Below are 21,019 nucleotides of genomic sequence, written 5' to 3' on the forward strand. Positions count from 1 at the left end.
GGGCCATTGAGTCCAACCCCCTGCCAAGCAGGGGGCCTGTGCCCAGCCAAACTTGTATGAAAATTGCTTGCCTTTAAGGTGAGCCCCAGACTGGTGCAGTTAAAAGTAAGCAACAGCAACCCTTGCAATCTTTACCATGATATATTTAAAGGGGGGTGCTGGTGTGGACTGGGCAGAATAGTGCAGTTGGTGAAGCCTTTGTGAGTGATTCACAGGTATTTCAATTAACAATAATGGGGCTTTACTCGGGTGTGGACAATCTTGCCTGCAAATATTCCAGGAGTTTTCACAGATTGTCAGGCTTATCTCTGCCTCCTGTTCTCCTTAATCCTTAAGTACTGGGTGAAGGTGTCTTTCACACATAGTGGATTGCATACTGAATGAGTCCCTCCTTCAAAGGAGTTCTCTCTCTCGTTAGCACAACAATGGTGGCAAGCTGCACCACAGGGAAGTGTGAGACATTGATGAAATTTTTCTCCCTAGGAAATAGTCACCTGTTGAATTTCTGTATTACTGTCTATGGGCGGGGAGCAGTTGCCGTTTCAGCCTTTGCCACCACCAACAAAAGAAACGCTCCCAATTTGCCGCGTTAGCAACATAAGGCTGTTCAATAAATAGCCCACCAGCAGCTCAGAATATTTTTTAAATGTGGTCCTGTGCTGCTTTATTACTGAAAAAAACCACGAGGAGTTCAGCCTGCAAGGGGGCGCCGCTGCTCTCCTGGCGCCTAAACTTAGCAGGCCGCCGGCGCTATGCAAGGCGCGCTTATGGCCCCAGCCTGCTACTACTTGGCTGCGTCACGTGTGAATGGTCTGGGCTAGCTAATCAAAGGACTGGAAAGTGGTGGGAACGATCTCGGGGTCGAAGCGAAGAGAACGGCGGGCTTCGCGCAGTTTCTGCGAAAGAAGCCGACGCAAGGGATCCCGCTGACCAGGAAGGACCCCCGCCCCGGGGGCGGGTTGCTAATCTACCAATCAGCAGAGGAAAGCGGCCGGGGGATCAACCCCCCCCACCCCGGGCTAGAAAAGGAGCGGCCGCCCCGCCAGCGAGGAGGGTGTGGCTGGGAAGGCGTTGGCCGAGAAGGGCGCTATGGATGGCGCGCAGGTTGGTAGACTGAATGAAGCCTCTTCGTTTTTTTCCACTAGGAGGGAAGAGAAATGGGGGGAGTCTGAGCCAGATCGAGGTCTTGGGCGGGCGGGGAGCTCACCTGGCGCAAACCAGGGACCTGGGGATGCTCTTCTTACCTGGGAGCCAGTCTCGTGGCGCTTAAAGACTTTGGAGCGCCGCCGTTGCTACTTCCCTCCCTTGCAATGCAAGTCGGCTGCGCGGCACGAGGTCCTCTGGCGCAAAGGGACCCCCCCCGCTCCCCAAAAATGCTCCGAAAAAAATGCTTGGTTTCTGAAATAAGGGGTGCGCAGTGTGTTTCGCGACTGGCACGTGTCTTTGCAAGACCGCTCTTGACCACGATTTATTACTGAAGTACTGGCCCGGTTTCCCCACCCCCCAAAAAAGAAAAACTCGATTAAGCTTTCGCTGCTTCAAAATCTGCTCAATTTATGCGCTCCGGGCTCGGAATCCGCCCGCGTGGGGGGGGGACGCGCCCTGGAAAGGCATTGCCTTATTCCGTGGCCGAAGCTGGCCGGGTTAGTTGCACTCCTTCCCCCCAAAGCGAAGCCCCGTTGCCGAAGTGCGAGCGGCTTGTTAGTGCAGCGCCAGAGTCGTTGTGACTCCGAAGTACCTCGAATGTTCCCAAGGTGCTCCAGAAACAAACGCTCTGCTTCTTGGGGCTGCTGAGCAAAAGCTTCGTCGTTCCTGGGCTGCTGCTTTTGGAAGGGCCTGAGCATGGCTGGATCCAGAAGATCCATTATGGAGAATATACGCTTGGGGGTGCCAAATTACGAAAGATGACCCAAGGCCGCCCCTGATTCCGTGTTGTGTTTGCAGATGTCTTCTCCTGCGTGGAGCGAGGAAGTAAACCAGGCTAAAAAAACTGCCCTTCTGGCTTGGGTGGAAGAGACGGGAATCAAACTGGTACAGATCAACGGCCAGAGGAAATACGGTGGCCCTCCTCCAGGTAAGCGGAAGATTATTAGCCTGGGAGACACAGATCCGTGACCCAAGGATCACTTTTAGAAATACTTTTATGTACTGCAGCTGCTTGGAGGCAATTGAAAGGTTACCCACCTTTCAGTTGTCATTACAGTGGTACCTCGGGTTAAGTACTTAATTCGTTCCGGAGGCCCGTTCTTAACCTGAAACTGTTCTTAACCTGAAGCACCACTTTAGCTAATGGGGCCTCCTGCTGCTGCTGCCGTGCCGCCGGAGCATGGTTTCTGTTCTCATCCTGAAGCAAAGTTCTTAACCTGAAGCACTATTTCTGGGTTAGCGGAGTCTGTAACCTGAAGCGTATGTAACCTGAGGTACCACTGTTCTGGTTGCTGGAAATCTCTCAAGCTGTTGTCCCCACAAAGTGGGTGAGGGGAGCCTATATTTCCCTGCTAATGCCCAAGCCCATAGAAGTTCCATGAAGTCTTTCTATTTTACTTGCTTATTGTACAGGATTGTAATAAAAAATGCTAAAAACCTGCATTCACATACGCTACTGCCTGAAGTCTTTCCCTTTGCTGTAGAATCTTGTATGGGGATGAAGCTGGTATAAAATACAAGACGGTTAGGACATGGAATCCTTTTATTTACTTTAAGACAAGCATTGTTTTCACGCTCCATCAACTCATGGAACCTTATGGAGAGACAATTTAATTTGATTCCTTTCTTGGAAATCTAAAATGACAACCATCAGCTGCTATTTTTCTTTTCTGTACAACTGCTGAAATGTTCCTTGCATGGAACATTTTTAAAAAAGACAAGTCAATTACGCGTCGTCTTTTTCTTTTTCTGCAGGTTGGACTGGCAGCGTTCCACCACCTGGCTCTGAGATTTTCATAGGGAAGATTCCACAGGATATATATGAGGATAAACTAATTCCTCTCTTCCAGAGCGTTGGGAGGCTCTATGAATTTCGTCTCATGATGACGTTCAGCGGGCTTAACCGTGGCTTTGCCTATGCGAAATACGCAAACAGACGCAGTGCCCAGGATGCTATTGCCGTGCTCAACGCCTTTGAAATCCAGGCTGGCCACCCCATTTTGGTCTGCAAAAGTACCGACAAGTGCGAGCTCTCCATTGATGGTTTGTCTCTCTCTGTGAGAGAGGGACACCTTCTTCCAATGCTTCAGGAACTTACTGCCGGAGTCCTGAGTGTTTCCTTGCACCCAAGCCCTTTCAGAAGGGAGAGGCAGTTGGCAGAGGTGAAATACAGCTCCCACCAGGCTGCTGCAATCGCCAGGAAAGCACTTGTGGAAGGTTTGTCTCAGTAAAGTCTCATGTACCATAGGCAATAGAGGCTGGGAGCATGGGGTACAGCTGGCTCTTCATTGTATCCACCACTCAAGTACAGGGGCCAAACTCCACTCCCATCATTCAGCCCAAACACTGAGGTTCACTTCCAAGGGTCTTCTGGCAGTTCCCTTACTGCGGGAAGTGAAATTTGAGGGAACCAGGCAGAGGGCCTTCTTGGCAGTGGCACCCTGCCTGTGGAATGCCCTCCCTTCAGATGTCAAGGAGATATAGAACTTACACAACTTTTAGAAGACATCTGAAGGCAGCCATATATCGGGAAGTTTTTAATGTTTGGCTTTTTTATTTAAAAAATATATTTTTCTGGAAGCCGCCCAGAGTGGCTGGGAGGGGGTATAAATAATAAAATTATTATTAAGTGGCGCTGGTCACCTAGTTACCTGTCAATTTCACCTTCATGGAAATTTCAGTGACAATATTAACCACTATGAGAACTAATGTAGATGAGAACTTCGGAGCTATCACTAGTGCATACATACAAACTCAAATTATGCAAGCAATGCAATTCGTATTCATATATATTTTTAAGCTGTCTCTTTCATCTGTAGTCTTTTATTTTTTCCTGCGTTGCTGTAAATTGCAGGTGGAATACTGTGAGGAGAGGCCTATATTTGAACCAAATTTTAAATTGTTTCTTCTGTTCTGCAGGTAGTTTGTGCCTCTGTGGAGATGACATTGAAGTGGATTGGCTAAAACCAAATACAAAACAGGAACTGCACAGTGCCTCCGTTCAGGGCTTTCCAGAGATTCCACCATCCAATTTTCCCCACAGAGATGTCCCCTACAAAGCACCTTCTGGGCCTCTGCAGCCCGCGGTGGGCAGTGTTCTGGACTACCTGAATTTGCAATGCAAGGAACGGCAGCTGGGGCTCCCTGTATTTCTTACAAAATGTATGCAAAAGAATCATGAAGGATGGTTACAGTTCTGGTATCAAGTGGTGATACCTAAATATCCGTCACCTTTCAGTGGGTTTATCTGGATCAAGCCAGAACGTTCTGGCTTGGAGGCCCATGAGAAGGCCAAGAATGCAGTGGCACTGCAGCTACTCAAAGCTCTGGGTAAGTGTTTGCACAACTGCATCTTGGAAGCAGTGCTTCGGATTTGCCGAAGGCAGCAAAGATACACTAGGATGCCTTCAGGTGGTGAGCAAGGCAGGTGAAATCTTCAGCTCAGTCATGGGGCTTTTAACTGTTATAAAATTGACATAAGGAGGTAGAACCTACCTAAATTAGCAGCTCTTTAAGCAGTAAATCTTTTGTCGAAGAAGGATGCCTGTTCTTTTCACCCAGCACAAAGTGATAGGAATATGAAACTTGGCACACTGAGAGATTGAAGCTAATGAATGGTGGCAGCATTTTATATAGAAGAGCACAGGGCTGAGAGGGGTAAGTTAAAGCTGGAGGTAGAAAACTTGGCTTCACTTGCTTGAGACTGCAACTCCGTTCCTGTGGGTGCCCTAGATATCATTGGAACCTGGCCGGAGGTCCCTCGCACTACAAATTCTTTCAACTTTCCAGGCTAGGCTGCCTGGAGAGAGAATGCCTCTGGGGCATCCCTAAGAGACAGAGATAACAAGGATAGAGGGTGAGACAAGTGGAGTCCAGTGCCTGGCCTTTTCAGCCTCCAAGTACTTCAAAAAAGGAGTTTTCCTGCCTTGTATGTTTGCAGAATAGGTGCCTTCCTGGTTATTCCCTGTTTTGAGTGTGTTGACTGCTTTTCTGTATGTTGGCAACCCTAAAACCTAACCTATTTCTCTTTCCAACAGGATGCCCAATGGTGTAAGAGAACAGTCTTCAAGTTCGGGAGAGGTCTCTGTGTCCTGTCCTCGCCCACTAAAATCCATGGGGAGAGAAAGTGTGCCTGACATCTTGTCTTTTTTTGTTTTTTGGCGGGAAGCATTGCTGCTATTGGAGTCTTGTTAGTTTTAAAAAGGTTGTCCATGCAGATCTCTGTACTAAATTGTTTTTGGTTAGTTATTTGAGTATCCTTTTCAGTTTGGGGAAATAATGCATGCGTATTTCTCTGCAGGCAATCTTAAGCTGGGGGCATATCTTGCATTCACAACTTTATTTCTGCCCCTCAAGCATGACAAGTACTGTGTAAAACTATAGGAATGACTCCCGCCCCTTTCAACACCAAGATTTAGGGCTGCTTATCTTCTTTGTTTACACATAGAAAACATTATTATTCTTTGTATTTATTTAAGAGTTTGGAGAGCTTTCTCACTTGTTTGTGACAGTTTGAATTTGTTTTGTAGCTTTAGGCGAGGGGCACTGGACAATTTTTCATGCACAAGGCTGGTATGTAACAAGTTCCTTGTGTGCTGCTCTACAATCCAGCCTTTTTCTTCAGGAAGAAACCCGCCTGTCCTGATTATGTCTTCCTGGGGATTCAGGATGGTGTTCCCTGAATTCCTTCACGTGCCTCTTAATAGCAGAACACCAGGTGCCTTTTTAACACTAGAAAAAGTTCCCAGTGAATAACAAAATTGGATGTATGAAGATTTTTAGGGAAAGGATCAGGCAGAGTCCCTTAAAATTCTCTGACTTTTTAATGTTCATCAAAAATAGTGAATGAATATGTAACATTGGAAACATAGGCACTTGAATATTAAAATTGTTTTGAAAGAAATAAGTGTTGCAATCTCCTTGCGTGAAGCATTTGAAATCTGATAAGATGATATTTAAGCTGGGTTTTGTTTATTTTAGTTATTAAATTTGTATGCTGCCCTTCATCCATAGTTCCGTAGGTGGTTCACAACATAAAATTACAATATAAAATCCACATAATAAAGACAGCAAACCAATAATCCCCCTTCCCACAGCACATTAAAAAGGGCATTGGGGGTCAATCAGCCAAAGGCCGACATTTTCTGTGGTGTCATGTTGTGGCGTTTCAGAGAGTCCTCCTTCTGTACTGAAGGTACAGGAGTCCTATCCCCTTTTTGTGTCTGACCACCCTCCTTTGAAAGTAGTAGTTAAACCAGTACATATATAGAGAGCCAACAGCATCCCTCCTCACTAGTATTAATCCTGTTTTCTAGCCTTTTTATTCCATGAGATACTCCTCTTCCAACAGAAAGCACAGGCTTTGTCCTGGGTAACTTGAGATCTACACCTTCCCCTTCTGTAGCAGCCAGGCCATGCTTTTCTCATGACTTTGCTGTGGAAACACACATTTGTTCCACTGGATTGCAGGAGTACCCAGAAGACTGCAGTACGGATTTCATTAGGCTCCCACACCTTTGCCCAATATCCTGCTGTTTGTTCAGCCAAATCTCTGCAAAAACATGGAGAGTTTCAAACAGTCTTAGGTTATAAAGGTCCCTTCAGGGGAGAGTGCTGCTTATATTTTAGTCACTATCCGTTTCCATGCCACTGGAGTCTTCATCCTTTGGCTCTGCTGCCTCCTCTCTCAAGCCTGCAAAGAAATCCTCCCCGGTACCAAATGCTTTGAGACTCAAAGACTTCAGCTGCCCACTTTTCTTCTTTTTCTTTCTGTAATCGTCCACAATGACTGAGTTAAGCGAAGAGATGTCCCAGAACTTCACCTTCTGGTCATGGGCGCAGCTGGCCAGAAATGGGCCAGTATGGCTTTTGGCTAGCTGCTCAATAGGCTCCCCAACATGTTGCCCAACACTGCCAATCACCCGATTGGGCAAGATGTTCACGGCCCTGAAACAACAGGAAAAGGCCTGATTAAGAAAAAGCCAGCTCCTCCGTAACGGCACCTGAAATTCATTCTACCTGCACTTTTAAGATGCTCCAGTGAGGGTTGTGAAAGGAATCTTTCTAGGGCTCTAAATTCCTTTTAAAGGTTTAATCGCTTTATGGAATATAATTCATGCAAAACAATGAGACACTACCTTAACGGACTCTATACAAAGCTGTATAAACAAACCAAATGAGAGCAAGAATGAAGCTTAAAAGGGGGGGATGCAAATCTTAACAACAATCCTCTAGAAATGTGCACTGTTATTATTTATTAAATGTGTATATTGCCCTATACTCACAGGTTTCAGGATAAGCCTGTGGTTCCCAGGTTGACAAACAACCCAATGCCCTCTCACCTGATGACTCCGTCAGTGCAGCCTGTGCAGACAATGCTCTCTGTTACTGGAACCATGCAGTCAATGGACTCCGCCTTCAGTGCAAACCGATCACTAGTAGCACCAAAACCATCCCAGTTGAAGAGGTAAATGGTTCCCTCGCTGGAGCCACAGGCCACTTTCTTGCCTCTCTGAGCAGCAAACAAGAAGTAAATACTGTTTAACCCTAAAAAGGCACTGTCATGATTCCCCTCACCAGTGCTATTTTGCTAGGAAAAGGGGGGGCTGGAACTCATCATGGACACCTCCCTCGTTCTCTTAGAATGGCAATGGTGCCCACCTGAGAGGTGCTGGAACTGAGTTCCACCTGAAAAAAGCCCTGCCCCTCACCATCAACTAAGAACCATAAGACATACCCATCCAAAACAGCCTTTTCTGTCCAATAATAATAATAATAATAATTTATGCCCCAGCCACTCTGGGCAGCTTCCAACAAAGTATTAAAATACAGTAGTCTGTTAAACATTAAAGCAAATGGCAATGAAATAGGAATATTATGCTGCCCATCAATGCGTACTTTTTTGGGCAAGAACATGTTTTTAAGTCCCTGCTCCCAGAAATGTTCAGCTTATCAGTCCCTATCAGTTCTGCAGCAGCTGCTCCTCAAGGGCCGCTGCGTAATAGGGCTGACCTTCATCAGAGCGATGGCTGACAGGTCTCCATTCTGAGGCTCTGAGAGCAGCTCAAAGCGCCTTCTCCTGATGTTGAAGACTCCCATAGTTCCGTCTCCGCTGCAAGAAACAGAATGGAACACAGTGATCATTTACTTATCGGGAGCATCCAAGGCAGCAGAATCAGTTGTGGCTCCAAGTGTTTCCATTTAGTTTGGTGTTCTGCCCCCCAGAAGTACATTTCAGGATATCAATAGGTATCCATTTCAGTGGCCCTTGGAAAAGAATTGCGTGTGAGAGACAGAGGGAGACAGACTCTTAACAGCTCTTGGCCTCCCACTGCAGTCAAAGCATCTCCACCACCACGGGAGAATAAATCAAGCCCACTAATCCCTTTGTTTAAACTGGAGAATTCAGGAGTACCTGGTGGTGAGCAGCAGTTTCTTGTTCCCATCGACGGCCATGTCACTGATATACTCCTCGTGCTGCTTCATCTCCATAATGGAGGTGCCTTTGCGCAGATCCCACACTTTCAACTCCCCACGGTCATCTCCTGTGGCAAACAAGTGCTCATCTATCACCAGCAGACTGTTCAGAGCAGAACTGTGGAAATTCCAGAGTTGTAGCAGCAGAATCCACGCTACAGATAGCCACTATATTACACAAGTGCCTTATTCCCTCTCAGAGTTGTTGCCCTCTGCAAGGTCTCAACAGCCCCACAGAGGGACCACAAAGAAGGGAAGCAAACTGGAACTGTGCTAAAGGGCAGAATGAGGAGCGTGATAGAGAGGATCATCTGAACCTATGAACAAAGAGAATTCTTTCCCCGTACACTCCTATTATGGGAGCCACACGAGCAAGAGAAAATTCATTTCCCCTCCCTAAAAGATGTCAAGACTTACTTCATCTGCACTTGGGCCCTAATCATGGGTTGTAGTCAACCATGATGAGGGCCCCACTGCAGATGAAAATAGTGAACCTGTCAGTCATGTCCATTAACTTCAAGGGGTCCACGCTCTCCAGCTCCCAGTATTCCCTCCTCACCCTGAATGAAGTGTACAAGGGAATAACAATAGAGGTACAGGCAGGGTTTAAAGCAAGGGTGAGCAACCTGGCCCAGGGCCAAAAGGCAGCCCTTAAGGCTTCTTGGTTTGGCCCTCAGAACTCTCCCCACACCATCTCTGGCCCTGCTTTGTCCCCCAAGTGGTGGTGAAAGGTTATAGTGTGTATATACTATATATAATGTGTACACTATATATATATATATATATATATACACACACACACACACACACATACTCTCTCTCTATCTATCTATCTATATATATCTATATATATCTATATCTATCTATCTATCTATCTATATATATATATATGCTTTCGTAGATTTTCACGGGTACAGGAATGCAGGTTTTGGTGTCTTCGGGTGTCTTCCCGTGTAAGAGTTGGGGTGTCTAGGCGACGTTTCGACGAGGTCTCACTCGTCATCTTCAGGCTGGTGCTTTCGGCTTCTTGTTACTGGAACAGAGCAGGATCTCAGTGTTTGAGTTCCTATAAATACTGTTGAGGGGGTGTGGTGTATAGCCTCCAACGTTCTGGGCAGAGAGGAAGTTCCCAGGTTAGTGTGCCTTTTCTTCTTTTGTTCCTTAATTACTTGAGGGATATCTTGAGTGATTTCTTGAGTGATATTCTGAGTACCACTTAGGTGGGTCATTAGGTGTGGATTAGTTGCTAAAGCTTTCGTGTCTTGACCTCTTGAGCTTGTGAAGAGTTTTTCTGAGAAGATGGCTGTACTGCACTTAGTTGTGCTCTGGCTTGGCTTCGTGTATAGGGGCGAGCTGTGGTTTTGTGCCCTGTGCCAGCCAGATCTGTGTAGGGATTGCAGGGGGGTGCAGCATCCGGAGGTGCCACTATGGTTTGGCTACTGGATGGTGTCTGTAATTTATCTGTGGAGAGGGTCTGGGTTTGGGTCTGGTGTGGTTGATTGGTGATGGCGTTCTGTGTGCCTCTGGTTCTGGTGTCGGTTTTTGTGGGGAGGGCTAATTTCCAGATGTCTGGCAGGCGGGACGTGTCGTCACGCTTGTTCATGTTGTGAGGGTGTTTCTCTATCTCGATGGCTTCCATGATTATTCTCTTGTGGTGATGTTCCATGTTAAAGAGCAATTTGGAATCTGCAAAATTAATTTCGTGTCCTGTTTCTTTCATGTGTTGGAAAAGAGAGGAAGTTTTTTCTTCTTTTTTGACGGCATTCTTGTGTTCTGCGATACGTGCATTTATTCGTCTGTTTGTTTGTCCAATGTACGTGGCTGGGCAGACTTTGCAGGGTATTTCATAGACCCCTTGGTTTTCCAACTGGATTTTATCTTTGGGGTTTCTGAGGATATTGGCTATTTTTTGGTTGGTGCAAAAGGCTGTTTTGATATTGTGTTTATGGAGGATTTTGCTAATTTTATCTGTAGTGCCCTTGATATAAGGAAGGAGGGCCATGCCATTGTTTTCTTCTGTGTCTTGGTTTTTGGGGGGTGTTTCTTTTTGGATTAGCTAATCCAAAAAGAAACACCCCCCAAAAACCAAGACACAGAAGAAAACAATGGCATGGCCCTCCTTCCTTATATCAAGGGCACTACAGATAAAATTAGCAAAATCCTCCATAAACACAATATCAAAACAGCCTTTTGCACCAACCAAAAAATAGCCAATATCCTCAGAAACCCCAAAGATAAAATCCAGTTGGAAAACCAAGGGGTCTATGAAATACCCTGCAAAGTCTGCCCAGCCACGTACATTGGACAAACAAACAGACGAATAAATGCACGTATCGCAGAACACAAGAATGCCGTCAAAAAAGAAGAAAAAACTTCCTCTCTTTTCCAACACATGAAAGAAACAGGACACGAAATTAATTTTGCAGATTCCAAATTGCTCTTTAACATGGAACATCACCACAAGAGAATAATCATGGAAGCCATCGAGATAGAGAAACACCCTCACAACATGAACAAGCGTGACGACACGTCCCGCCTGCCAGACATCTGGAAATTAGCCCTCCCCACAAAAACCGACACCAGAACCAGAGGCACACAGAACGCCATCACCAATCAACCACACCAGACCCAAACCCAGACCCTCTCCACAGATAAATTACAGACACCATCCAGTAGCCAAACCATAGTGGCACCTCCGGATGCTGCACCCCCCTGCAATCCCTACACAGATCTGGCTGGCACAGGGCACAAAACCACAGCTCGCCCCTATACACGAAGCCAAGCCAGAGCACAACTAAGTGCAGTACAGCCATCTTCTCAGAAAAACTCTTCACAAGCTCAAGAGGTCAAGACACGAAAGCTTTAGCAACTAATCCACACCTAATGACCCACCTAAGTGGTACTCAGAATATCACTCAAGAAATCACTCAAGATATCCCTCAAGTAATTAAGGAACAAAAGAAGAAAAGGCACACTAACCTGGGAACTTCCTCTCTGCCCAGAACGTTGGAGGCTATACACCACACCCCCTCAACAGTATTTATAGGAACTCAAACACTGAGATCCTGCTCTGTTCCAGTAACAAGAAGCCGAAAGCACCAGCCTGAAGATGACGAGTGAGACCTCGTCGAAACGTCGCCTAGACACCCCAACTCTTACACGGGAAGACACCCGAAGACACCAAAACCTGCATATATATATATATATATATATATATATTATAACCACACACACGGAACCTAAGCTGTGTAGGGCTTTCTAGGTCACAACCACCCTGCAATGACATGCCATGAAGGCCACCGGATGGTTGATGACAGGAGGCTGACTGCTTGCAATGATGCTGGCGTAGCAACCCTTTGCGCTTGCAAGATGGTACTTCTGTGGAGTTTGGAACTGACAGGGTTAAAACTCTGTGGTGTCCTGTATCTGGGAGGAGCTTGACGCAGACAAGTGCGTCACAGTCTGTATCACTGTTCAGACTTGCTTTCGATTCTGCCTGAGACGCAGCTCAGCTGCAGAGAGGCAGTGTGTGCTTTTGGAGCACGGGAAAGATGCCGGAAAGTTCCGATGGAATGTGACTGTTTTACTGCTCTGTAAATAAACGCTTCTAGAGATAAGAACCGAACTGTCTCTGGACTTGATTTATCCCTCATCTCACACGGACGCAGGACCGCTGCTACTCTGCTCCCTGCCAGGTCAGCCTCAAGGCCCAAAGCAGAGCTGCACAGGGGAAGCGCTGACTGGACGCAGGATTAATTTTCCCAAAACTTCCAGTATCCAGCAGGAAATCCACAAACCTTCCTTGTAGTTGGATTTCCTGCTGGCTACTGGAAGTACCATCTTGATGGAAGAACTAGGAAGTGAGACCAAGATTCAAATCCCCACTAGGGCTTGGAACTCTGTGGGTGACCTAGGGCCAGTCACGTCCTCCCAGCCTAATCTGTCTCACAGGGCTGCTGTGGGGATTAAATGAGAAGGGGGAGAACCAGGCCCACCACCTTGAGCTCCCTGGAGGAACAGGAGTAAGCGCACTCCTATAAAAGCAAACAATCAAGGAGTCCCCAATGCTTACTTGTGAGCCTTGGAGAACCTGGTCACGAGACGACCTTCCTCCACACTTAGAATATGAATGGACTTATCTTTGGACACCGTAAAGAGCTCTAGAAAATGGAGAGGAACACACAGATCACTGGATATACTCAGCAACTTAAAGGGAATATCTGCCGACTCCCTTCTGAAACAGAATAGCCAGAACTTCACATCAAAATCCACAGAGTATAAAAGCAGTCCTGTTTATTTGATTAGACTTTCCAGAAATATTCAAAGGACATTGTCCCAGCATTATTCAGAAGTTTATTGAAGATAAATGTTAATCTGCAAATAATGACATACAGATAATTCTTCAAGAATTATCCTTCATAAGGACTGTGTGCTGCTTGCGGCCTGCTGCCCAGGAAGACTCCCTGAGTGAGTGCCTGAGGGCCCTGCTCCTCCCTGCCACTTACCATCTGGCCCAGGGCGGGGCCTGACAGGCCTCACTAGGACAGTTGTTATTGCCGGAGAGGCACAGAGTGTTTTTAAAATGTTTTTTAAAATTTTCTTTGGATTTTTTGTATGTGGGGGGTGGGGGTGGGATGGATGTTTGGTTGGGCTTGGGGAATTATTCTTTTTAATTTGATGTTTTTGTAATTTTTACATATTTTTTGTTTGTTTGTATTGTTTTATTGGTTTTGTTTGTTTGTTTAAGGTGTTATTTTGTTCTTAGGGGGAGGGGTCAGGGCTGCCAGGGAGTGGGCCCCAGCCCACAAAATGGCTGGGGCATGTTCCACAGGGGGGGATGCACTGGGACAACGGATCTCAGTGATCACGGGTAGGAGGAGGAGTTACGCTAAGACCAGACCATGTCATTACAGAGGGGGCAGGTTTAGTCGTTGTCTGAGGACTATTCCTGCCTCCGGGTCTGGTCCTGACCGGATGGATACTAGAATCAGCAAGGGATACCCACATGACCTGAAGGTGCTGCTGTGCAATGCCAGGTCAATGATTCATAAGACCACTGCCATCCATGACTTGATCATGGATGGAGGATTTGACCTGGCATGTGTAACAGAGACTTGGTTGGATGAAGCAGATGGGCCTGTCCTTGCCGCTGCTTGTCCACCAGGTTTCTCTTACGCACAGCAACCCAGGTCATGTGGGTGGGGAGGGGGGGTTGCAGTGATTTTTAGGAAGTCATTAGTTTGCACCAGGCGTCCTATTGGGAAGACCCAGTTTTCTGAGTGCATGTTCTGGAAGTTGGGCAATAGGGGCAGTACAGGATTCCTTTTGGTGTACCGACCTCCCCGCTGCACCAAGGATTCCCTGCCCGAGCTGCTTCAGGTCGTGGCGGATGTTCTCCTGGAGACACCTAGTTTGGTCGTCCTAGGGGATTTTAACATCCATGCCGACACGACCTTACAAGGGGCCGCTCGGGACTTCGTGGAAAGCATAGCCTCCATGGGGCTGTCCCTGAATAAGTTTGGCCCAACCCATAGCCGCGGACATGCCTTGGACCTGGTGTTTACCTCTATGGATGTTGGTGATCTGACACTAAGTAAAAGCGAAACGAAAGAAGTGCCATGGTCAGATCACTTCCTGGTGCAACTGGACTTCTCTGCGACCCATCCCCTCTGCAGGGAGGTGGGACCAATTCGGATGGTCCGCCCCCGCCACTTAATGGATCCAAATGGTTTCCAGAGAGTGGTAGGGGATGCTTTATCCCATGTTGATGGCCTTTCAGCTGATTCCCTGGTGGCCTGCTGGAATGTGGAGTTAACCAGGGCTATTGACTGTTTGGCTCCGAATCGCCCTCTCCGATTGCATGGAGCCCGGACAGCCCCGTGGTTTTCCACGGATCTGAGGGCAATGAAACAATCGTTGAGACGGCTAGAGCGCCGGTGGCGGATAACTCATTCCGAATCTGACCGGACACAGGTTAGAGCTCAACATCGAGCCTACCAAGTGGCGATAGCGACGGCGAAGAATTTCTTCACCGCCTCTATTGCATCTGCAGAAAACAGCAGCAGGAGACTTTTTCAGGTGGTTCACAATTTAGCGGAACCACCTGCAACATCGGGGCCCAGTACGGGCCACATGTTCTCCTGCAATGATTTTGCAAAGTTTTTTGCAGATAAAATCGCTCAGATTCGGGAAGAAGTAGACTCCACCGTGGGAGCAGGACCGGGGCGGGAGAGTGCTAGAGTTCTGTCTAGTCAAGTTGAGTGGGATCAATTCCAATCTGTTACCTCTGAGGATGTGGACAGGCTGCTTGGACGAGTGAAACCAACCACCTGTCTCCTAGATCCTTGCCCATCCTGGCTTATAAAAGCTAGCCGGGAAGGGCTGGGCGATGGGTTTCGTGGGGTGGTGAATGCTTCCCTCCGTGAGGGAGCCTTCCCAGACCCGCTGAAAGAGGCGGTTATCAAACCGCTTCTTAAAAAAACATCTTTAGATGCGGCCACGATGGCCAACTATCGCCCAGTCTCAAATCTTCCATTCCTGGGCAAGGTGATTGAGCGAGCGGTTGCCGAACAACTCCAGGCACGCCTGGAAGAAGCGGACCATTTGGATCCCTTCCAGTCGGGATTCAGGCCTCATCATGGGACTGAAACGGCCTTGGTCGCACTGGTTGATGATCTCCGGCGGGCTAGGGACAAAGGTGAGAGCTGTTTCCTAGTTCTGCTGGATCTCTCAGCGGCGTTCGATACCATCGACCATAGCATCCTTCTGGACCGTCTTGAGGGGCTGGGAGCTGGGGGCACTGTCATACAGTGGTTCCGTTCCTTCCTCCTGGGCCGTGTCCAGAAAGTGGTGGTGGGGGATGAGTGTTCAGACCCCTGGGCTCTCACTTGTGGGGTGCCTCAGGGTTCTGTCCTCTCCCCCATGCTTTTCAACATTTACATGCAGCCGCTGGGAGAGATCATCAGGAGGTTTGGGCTGGGTGTTCATCAGTATGCGGATGATACCCAGCTCTACCTCTCTTTTAAATCAGAACCAGTGAAGGCGGTGAAGGTCCTGCGTGAGTGTCTGGAGGCGGTTGGAAGATGGATGGCGGCTAACAGATTGAGGTTGAATCCTGACAAGACAGAAGTACTGTTTTTGGGGGACAGGAGGCGGGCAGGTGTGGAGGATTCCCTGGTCCTGAATGGGGTAACTGTGCCCCTGAAGGACCAGGTGCGCAGCCTGGGAGTCATTTTGGACTCACAGCTGTCCATGGAGGCACAGGTCAAATCTGTGTCCAGGGCAGCTGTTTACCAGCTCCATCTGGTACGTAGGCTGAGACCCTATCTGCCTGCGGACTGTCTCGCCAGAGTGGTGCATGCTCTGGTTATCTCCCGCTTGGACTACTGCAATGCGCTCTACGTGGGGCTACCTTTGAAGGTGACTCGGAAACTACAACTAATTCAGAATGCGGCAGCTAGACTGGTGACTGGGGGCGGCCGCCGGGACCTACATTGGCTCCCAGTACGTTTCCGAGCACAATTCAAAGTGTTGGTGCTGACCTTTAAAGCCCTAAACGGCCTCGGTCCAGTATACCTGAAGGAGCGTCTCCACCCCCATCATTCTGCCCAGACGCTGAGGTCCAGCGCCGAGGGCCTTCTGGCGGTTCCCTCATTGCGAGAAGCAAAACTACAGGGAACCAGTCAGAGGGCCTTCTCGGTAGTGGCGCCCGCCCTGTGGAACGCCCTTCCAGCAGATGTCAAAGCGATAAACAACTACCTGACATTCAGAAGACATCTGAAGGCAGCCCTGTTCAGGGAAGTTTTTAACGTGTGATATTTTACTGTATTTTCGGTTTTTATGGAAGCCGCCCAGAGTGGCTGGGGAGGCCCAGCCAGATGGGCGGGGTATAAATAATAAATTATTATTATTATTATTATAAGAATCTGTTAACATATACATTCAGTGCTTTTTTCTGGGGGGAGGCAGGGGGACACATATCCCTAAACATTTTGTGAATCTAAGATTGGCCTCATTGAGGGTCAGTATTTCTATATGAGTAGGAAAATGAGAGTATCCCTAAACATTTTTTTAAGAAAAAAAAACACTGTATGTAATGTTCTCCAGCATGAAATTGCATTGCCTGTTATTGTGATCAACAGCCAACATACTTGCTTGCTATTTTGGGATTAACATAAATATCTAGTAAATTGTCACGCCATAATGCATTTTTAAAAAGTTTACTCTAAGCTTTTTCTCCTACTGGGATTTAAACAGACATACAGGTTTACTCAGAAATCCCATTCTGTTCAAGGGGGCTTAATCCCACAAAGATGTGCATGGGATTGCAGCCTTAACACTCCTTCTCTAGGATGATAAGCAGAAGTAGCTCATTGTTCTAGTGAAGGCGTCTCCAAGACACTGCATAATTAGGAACCATGAAATAAACGAGCCCCAAAGAGGGAAGCACTCACTTTGTCCATCATGGGAAAAGGAGACTTCCCGGCAGGATTTTAAATGATGTCCTGAAGACCAAAGCTCCTTGTTCCCACCTTCCAAACAGGAATATGAATATCTGAAATATTGAAATAGGTGGAGGGATAATCAAAGAACCTGTTGAAAGCAACTGGAAAAATTATACTTAAAGATGAAATTTGTACTGGAGGAAGATTGGCAGAAGAGTTGAAAGGGAATTTCAGTCTAATATATGGTAGACAACAAAAATTTATAACTTATTTTTTTAAAAAAGGGAAGGGCAAGTTAGATATCTGTAGGATTGTGTCTTGAAACTCCCCAGTTCTGCAGCCATGAAAGCTGTTGCCTTCATGCCCTGCTTATGAGCCCTCAAACTGACCCTTTGATATGAACAGATGAAGGAACCAAAAACTTGCAAGTGGAATATTATTAATATTTGCAAACTTTTCTTGGCATGCCTTCATCTGGCTGCAGAATGTATTTTCTGCCAGCAACTGGGGTGATGGGTAGAAAAAGGCTCTAGACCAGCTCCATCACCAAGCTCTCTTACGCAGGAGATTCTCATTCACCAGATAACTAGGTCATGATAGGTTCTTCCTATAGTGCAAACCGACAATCTAAGTCCTCTATCCTGCTGGACTACTGATATGGGAAGGGGGAGCACTCTTTGGGTTTCATTCTTGCATCACCCCATCAGTACTTTTCTCAGAGAAGCTGTACTCACAAATAGACATCACCATCCACGTCTCCAGCAGCTAGGACATCCCGACAAGGGTGGAAAGCAATGGTGTTTGCTGCTGCCTCAAGGGAAATGTCTTCAGGAGTGTCTCGAGGTCTAGGCTCAGGTTCTGTTTCCTCCTCACTTGAATATGCCTTGGTGGGGAATAAAAGGGAAGAATCAGAACACCGCAGAGGCCCTACAACCCTCAACTTTCAGAGGTCACCATCATAGGCACTATGTTATATTTTGGTTGAACTATTCAGAACTGGTTTAGACATGCCTGGTCTTCACCAACCGCTGATGGGTCTTGATTTACCAACATAGAACTTTCTGATTTTTTTGTTTTTTGTGCAATTCCAAAATATATAGTAGGCAAACACCTTTATTAGGTCAACCAAAATTGCTATACTATGGATTATGGAATTTTTATAATGGGTCAAAACAACTACCTTTGCTTTGTGCTTTCCTTTGGAGTCAGGCTAGAAATGTTCAATCCATGCCAATCATGAATTATACAGCAAAAGCTGATTGCCATACATGTCTGAATCAGCACAGCCACCTAGCAAGAACGTAAGAACATAGGAAAAGTCCACAACTGCACCCTCCTCCTTTGCAGTTTTCAGCAACGGGTATTTAAGAGACTTCCTTATCCAAATTTTCAACCACTCCCTTCCCTGTTTCCTGCATATAATGTATTCAAATATTTTTGTTCTTGACAATCTTTATTTTCAGCAACATGCTCCTTCAATTATTTTTCTAAAAATCCCTTATTGTCTGCTTGCATTTTCTTTGGCTCAAGTTTGTGTTCCTTTTTTCTTCTTCTCAAGCAGAGGATTTCCATTTTCTGAAGGAAAACAGCTTTCTCTACTCTGCTCTTTAACTGCACTGGCAGTACCTTTCCTGATCTGTGGCATACATTCATGAACCTTGTTATCCATTCACTAACGGAAACATCCCAGGCTCCTGCTCTAGTTTAGATCAAGGTCACACAAAATGCTGAATGCCACAGCCGCAGTATTAAATGGGGTCTCGAATCCAAACATCCAGAAGTGGGGCATTTGGACAAGTAACACTAACGTCACTGGCTTGACCCTGCCAAGCATTTTTTTAAAGCCAGATTTCTCTAGTGCACCACATTCTCATCTGACCAGCTGATGCCGACCTCTCCTCTGCGATGCCTCTCACATTAAGCTGGTGAGTCATCTCATTGCATAGTTAGCAAAGCTGACTATGGGAGGCATCACAGAACCTAACACTCTTGCCCCCAGTTCTGCTCCTGCAGTGATGAAACGCTGTAATTGGCACATGAGTGTATTCTGTAGTCTGCGAGGCGGGGGAAGGGGCGGTATGGGATACGTACTGTCCTGTATTTATATGCGCCGGCGCCTTAAAAAGGGGGGGGGGGAGTTACCAGCTAGGGGGCAAAAACCCTCTCTCTTTTAAATTACAAACTTTTATTGAACACTTTTAATACAATTATCTAGCATGAAGTGTTGTCTCTTCCAAGACAAATATTTACGGGACCGCCTCTCCTGGTATGCCCTGCAGAGGACCTTAAGGTCCATGAATAACCATAGTTTAGAGGTCTCGGGCCCTAAGGAAGTCAGATCATCCTCCACCAGGGCCAGGGCCTTTTCAGTCATGGCTCCGACCTGGTGGAATGCTCTGTCCCATGAGACTAGGGCCCTTCAGGATTCAACTTCCTTCCATCGGCCCTGTAAGACAGAGCTATTCCGCCTGGCCTTTAATTTGAATTCAGCCTGATCTTTTATTTCCCTTCTCTTCCCTCCCCCTCCCCTTTTATGAAGATTACCTGCTCTGAGACCCCACAGCTAATTCTCCCCTGGCCTCCTCGCTGGCCCAAGTAGGACCAATTCAGCCAGCTAGCCCTGGTGACTAATGCTTATAAACTGATTTCTGAACTTTGAATTTTATTGTTATCCATGTTTTTATACTGTGTTTTATGTTGCTTTTACAATTGTTTTAAATTTGTTGTTAGCCACCCTGAGCCTGGTTTTTGGAACCGGGAAGGGCGGGGTATAAATAAAATATGATGATGTTGATGTAAGTCTCACATGCTGCAATCCACATGGCACCAAAAGAGACTCAGGGAACCTTTTACATTGCAGATTCAGCCCACGCCACCAAGGTGTGCGACTTCCCTTTAAAGTACCAACATTGAAAGATTGGCAAAATAATTTTTTTGAAATGATTGAATTAGCAAAAATGACGGCAACAATTAGAATGCAATCTAATCAAAATCTCAAACAGGAATGGAAATGTGTAGAAGAATACATGACCAAAAGATGCTCCAACAAAGTTAAGCTAAGCTAAGCTAAGCAGATATATAAGATTGAATGTTTAATTATTAAGATACGAAATTACAATCTCAATAATAAAGTTACAAAATAATAACAAGGAAGTCACCCGCGGGTGGAGGGAAGCCACAGGGCAAGAAATAAGAAATGGATAAATGTTGGTACATAACGAAATGGGAAAATGTGAATTTACGAATATAACGTGTATGTATCAATATGTAAAGATTTCATATATGTATTGCAACGTTAATAATAAATAAATTACCGGTAAGTGCAAAAATAAATAAAGCGGCTGCTCGAGAGGCAACCCCGCCTTTCTCCGACTATCTCCCTCTTTGGAGGCGCATTTCTCCAGCAGCACGCGAGGCTCGCGGAGCCTCTTCTGGGGCCGGGAAAAGGCAGCCGCCGCTCGGGGAAGCCTCCGCAGGGCGGGCGGGCGGGCAGCCACCCCTGGCCCCCGGTGGGCCCCGGGGTCTTGTTCTGGCAAAGGCGGAGGGGTCGCCACTTAGTTGCCAAGAGGCGCTCAGGAGCGGCACTCACCTGCTCGGGCGCAGCCATTTTTACGCACGCGCGTCCAGCTCCGGCAGATGCGCCCGGAAAGGCTGGCGCCGGGAGGGCGGAGAGGAAGGCGCGGAGGAGGGATTTCCCTCCCGGGCTCGCAGATGCGATTAGAGGAGGAGAGTTCAACGCCTCAAAGCGGGAGGCGGCAATTGGATTCCTGGTTTAATGCCAGTTTTGTTTGGAAGGTTGGTAGCCGGATTCGTGAAAACCGGGTTATGACTTATATTGTGCGATCTGTCCATAAGAAATCTGACTGCGTTTTCTGACTGATGTTGATTGGATTTAATTTATGGTCATAGAATTATAGAATTGGAAGGGATTCCCCAGGGTCCAGCCCCCTGCA

The 21,019-nt window shown here is 46.9% G+C and overlaps 2 protein-coding genes across 2 annotated transcripts; one reads left to right on the forward strand and one right to left on the reverse strand.

The window, feature by feature from the left end:
• Positions 1 to 736: 736 nt before the first annotated feature.
• DND1 (DND microRNA-mediated repression inhibitor 1) lies at positions 737 to 6,049 on the forward strand. The gene is made up of 5 exons (XM_083519621.1): positions 737 to 1,104; positions 1,945 to 2,074; positions 2,902 to 3,363; positions 4,066 to 4,476; positions 5,184 to 6,049. The coding sequence occupies exons 1-5, from the start codon at positions 1,090 to 1,092 to the stop codon at positions 5,198 to 5,200; spliced, it is 1,035 nt and encodes a 344-aa protein (XP_083375747.1). The 5' UTR covers positions 737 to 1,089; the 3' UTR covers positions 5,201 to 6,049.
• On the reverse strand, positions 5,951 to 20,703 carry WDR55 (WD repeat domain 55). Its single transcript, XM_083519770.1, has 8 exons — positions 20,656 to 20,703; positions 17,801 to 17,949; positions 17,076 to 17,176; positions 12,695 to 12,782; positions 8,561 to 8,740; positions 8,158 to 8,257; positions 7,488 to 7,657; positions 5,951 to 7,092 (listed from the first exon to the last, which is right to left on the reverse strand). The coding sequence occupies exons 1-8, from the start codon at positions 20,671 to 20,673 to the stop codon at positions 6,771 to 6,773; spliced, it is 1,128 nt and encodes a 375-aa protein (XP_083375896.1). The 5' UTR covers positions 20,674 to 20,703; the 3' UTR covers positions 5,951 to 6,770.
• Positions 20,704 to 21,019: the final 316 nt, after the last annotated feature.

This window comes from Podarcis liolepis (genome assembly GCF_965112155.1).
Source record: "Podarcis liolepis genome assembly, chromosome: 8".
NCBI classification, from domain to species: domain Eukaryota; kingdom Metazoa; phylum Chordata; class Lepidosauria; order Squamata; family Lacertidae; genus Podarcis; species Podarcis liolepis.

Coding starts and splice junctions, on each gene's coding strand:
- WDR55 (XM_083519770.1), bottom strand. Junction 17,177..17,800: donor GTGGATGGTGATGTCTATTT/GTGAGTACAGCT, acceptor TCAATATTTCAG/ATATTCATATTCCTGTTTGG. Junction 7,658..8,157: donor CAGCCATCGCTCTGATGAAG/GTCAGCCCTATT, acceptor TTTGCTGCTCAG/AGAGGCAAGAAAGTGGCCTG.
- DND1 (XM_083519621.1), top strand. Junction 2,075..2,901: donor ATACGGTGGCCCTCCTCCAG/GTAAGCGGAAGA, acceptor CTTTTTCTGCAG/GTTGGACTGGCAGCGTTCCA. Junction 3,364..4,065: donor CAGGAAAGCACTTGTGGAAG/GTTTGTCTCAGT, acceptor TCTGTTCTGCAG/GTAGTTTGTGCCTCTGTGGA.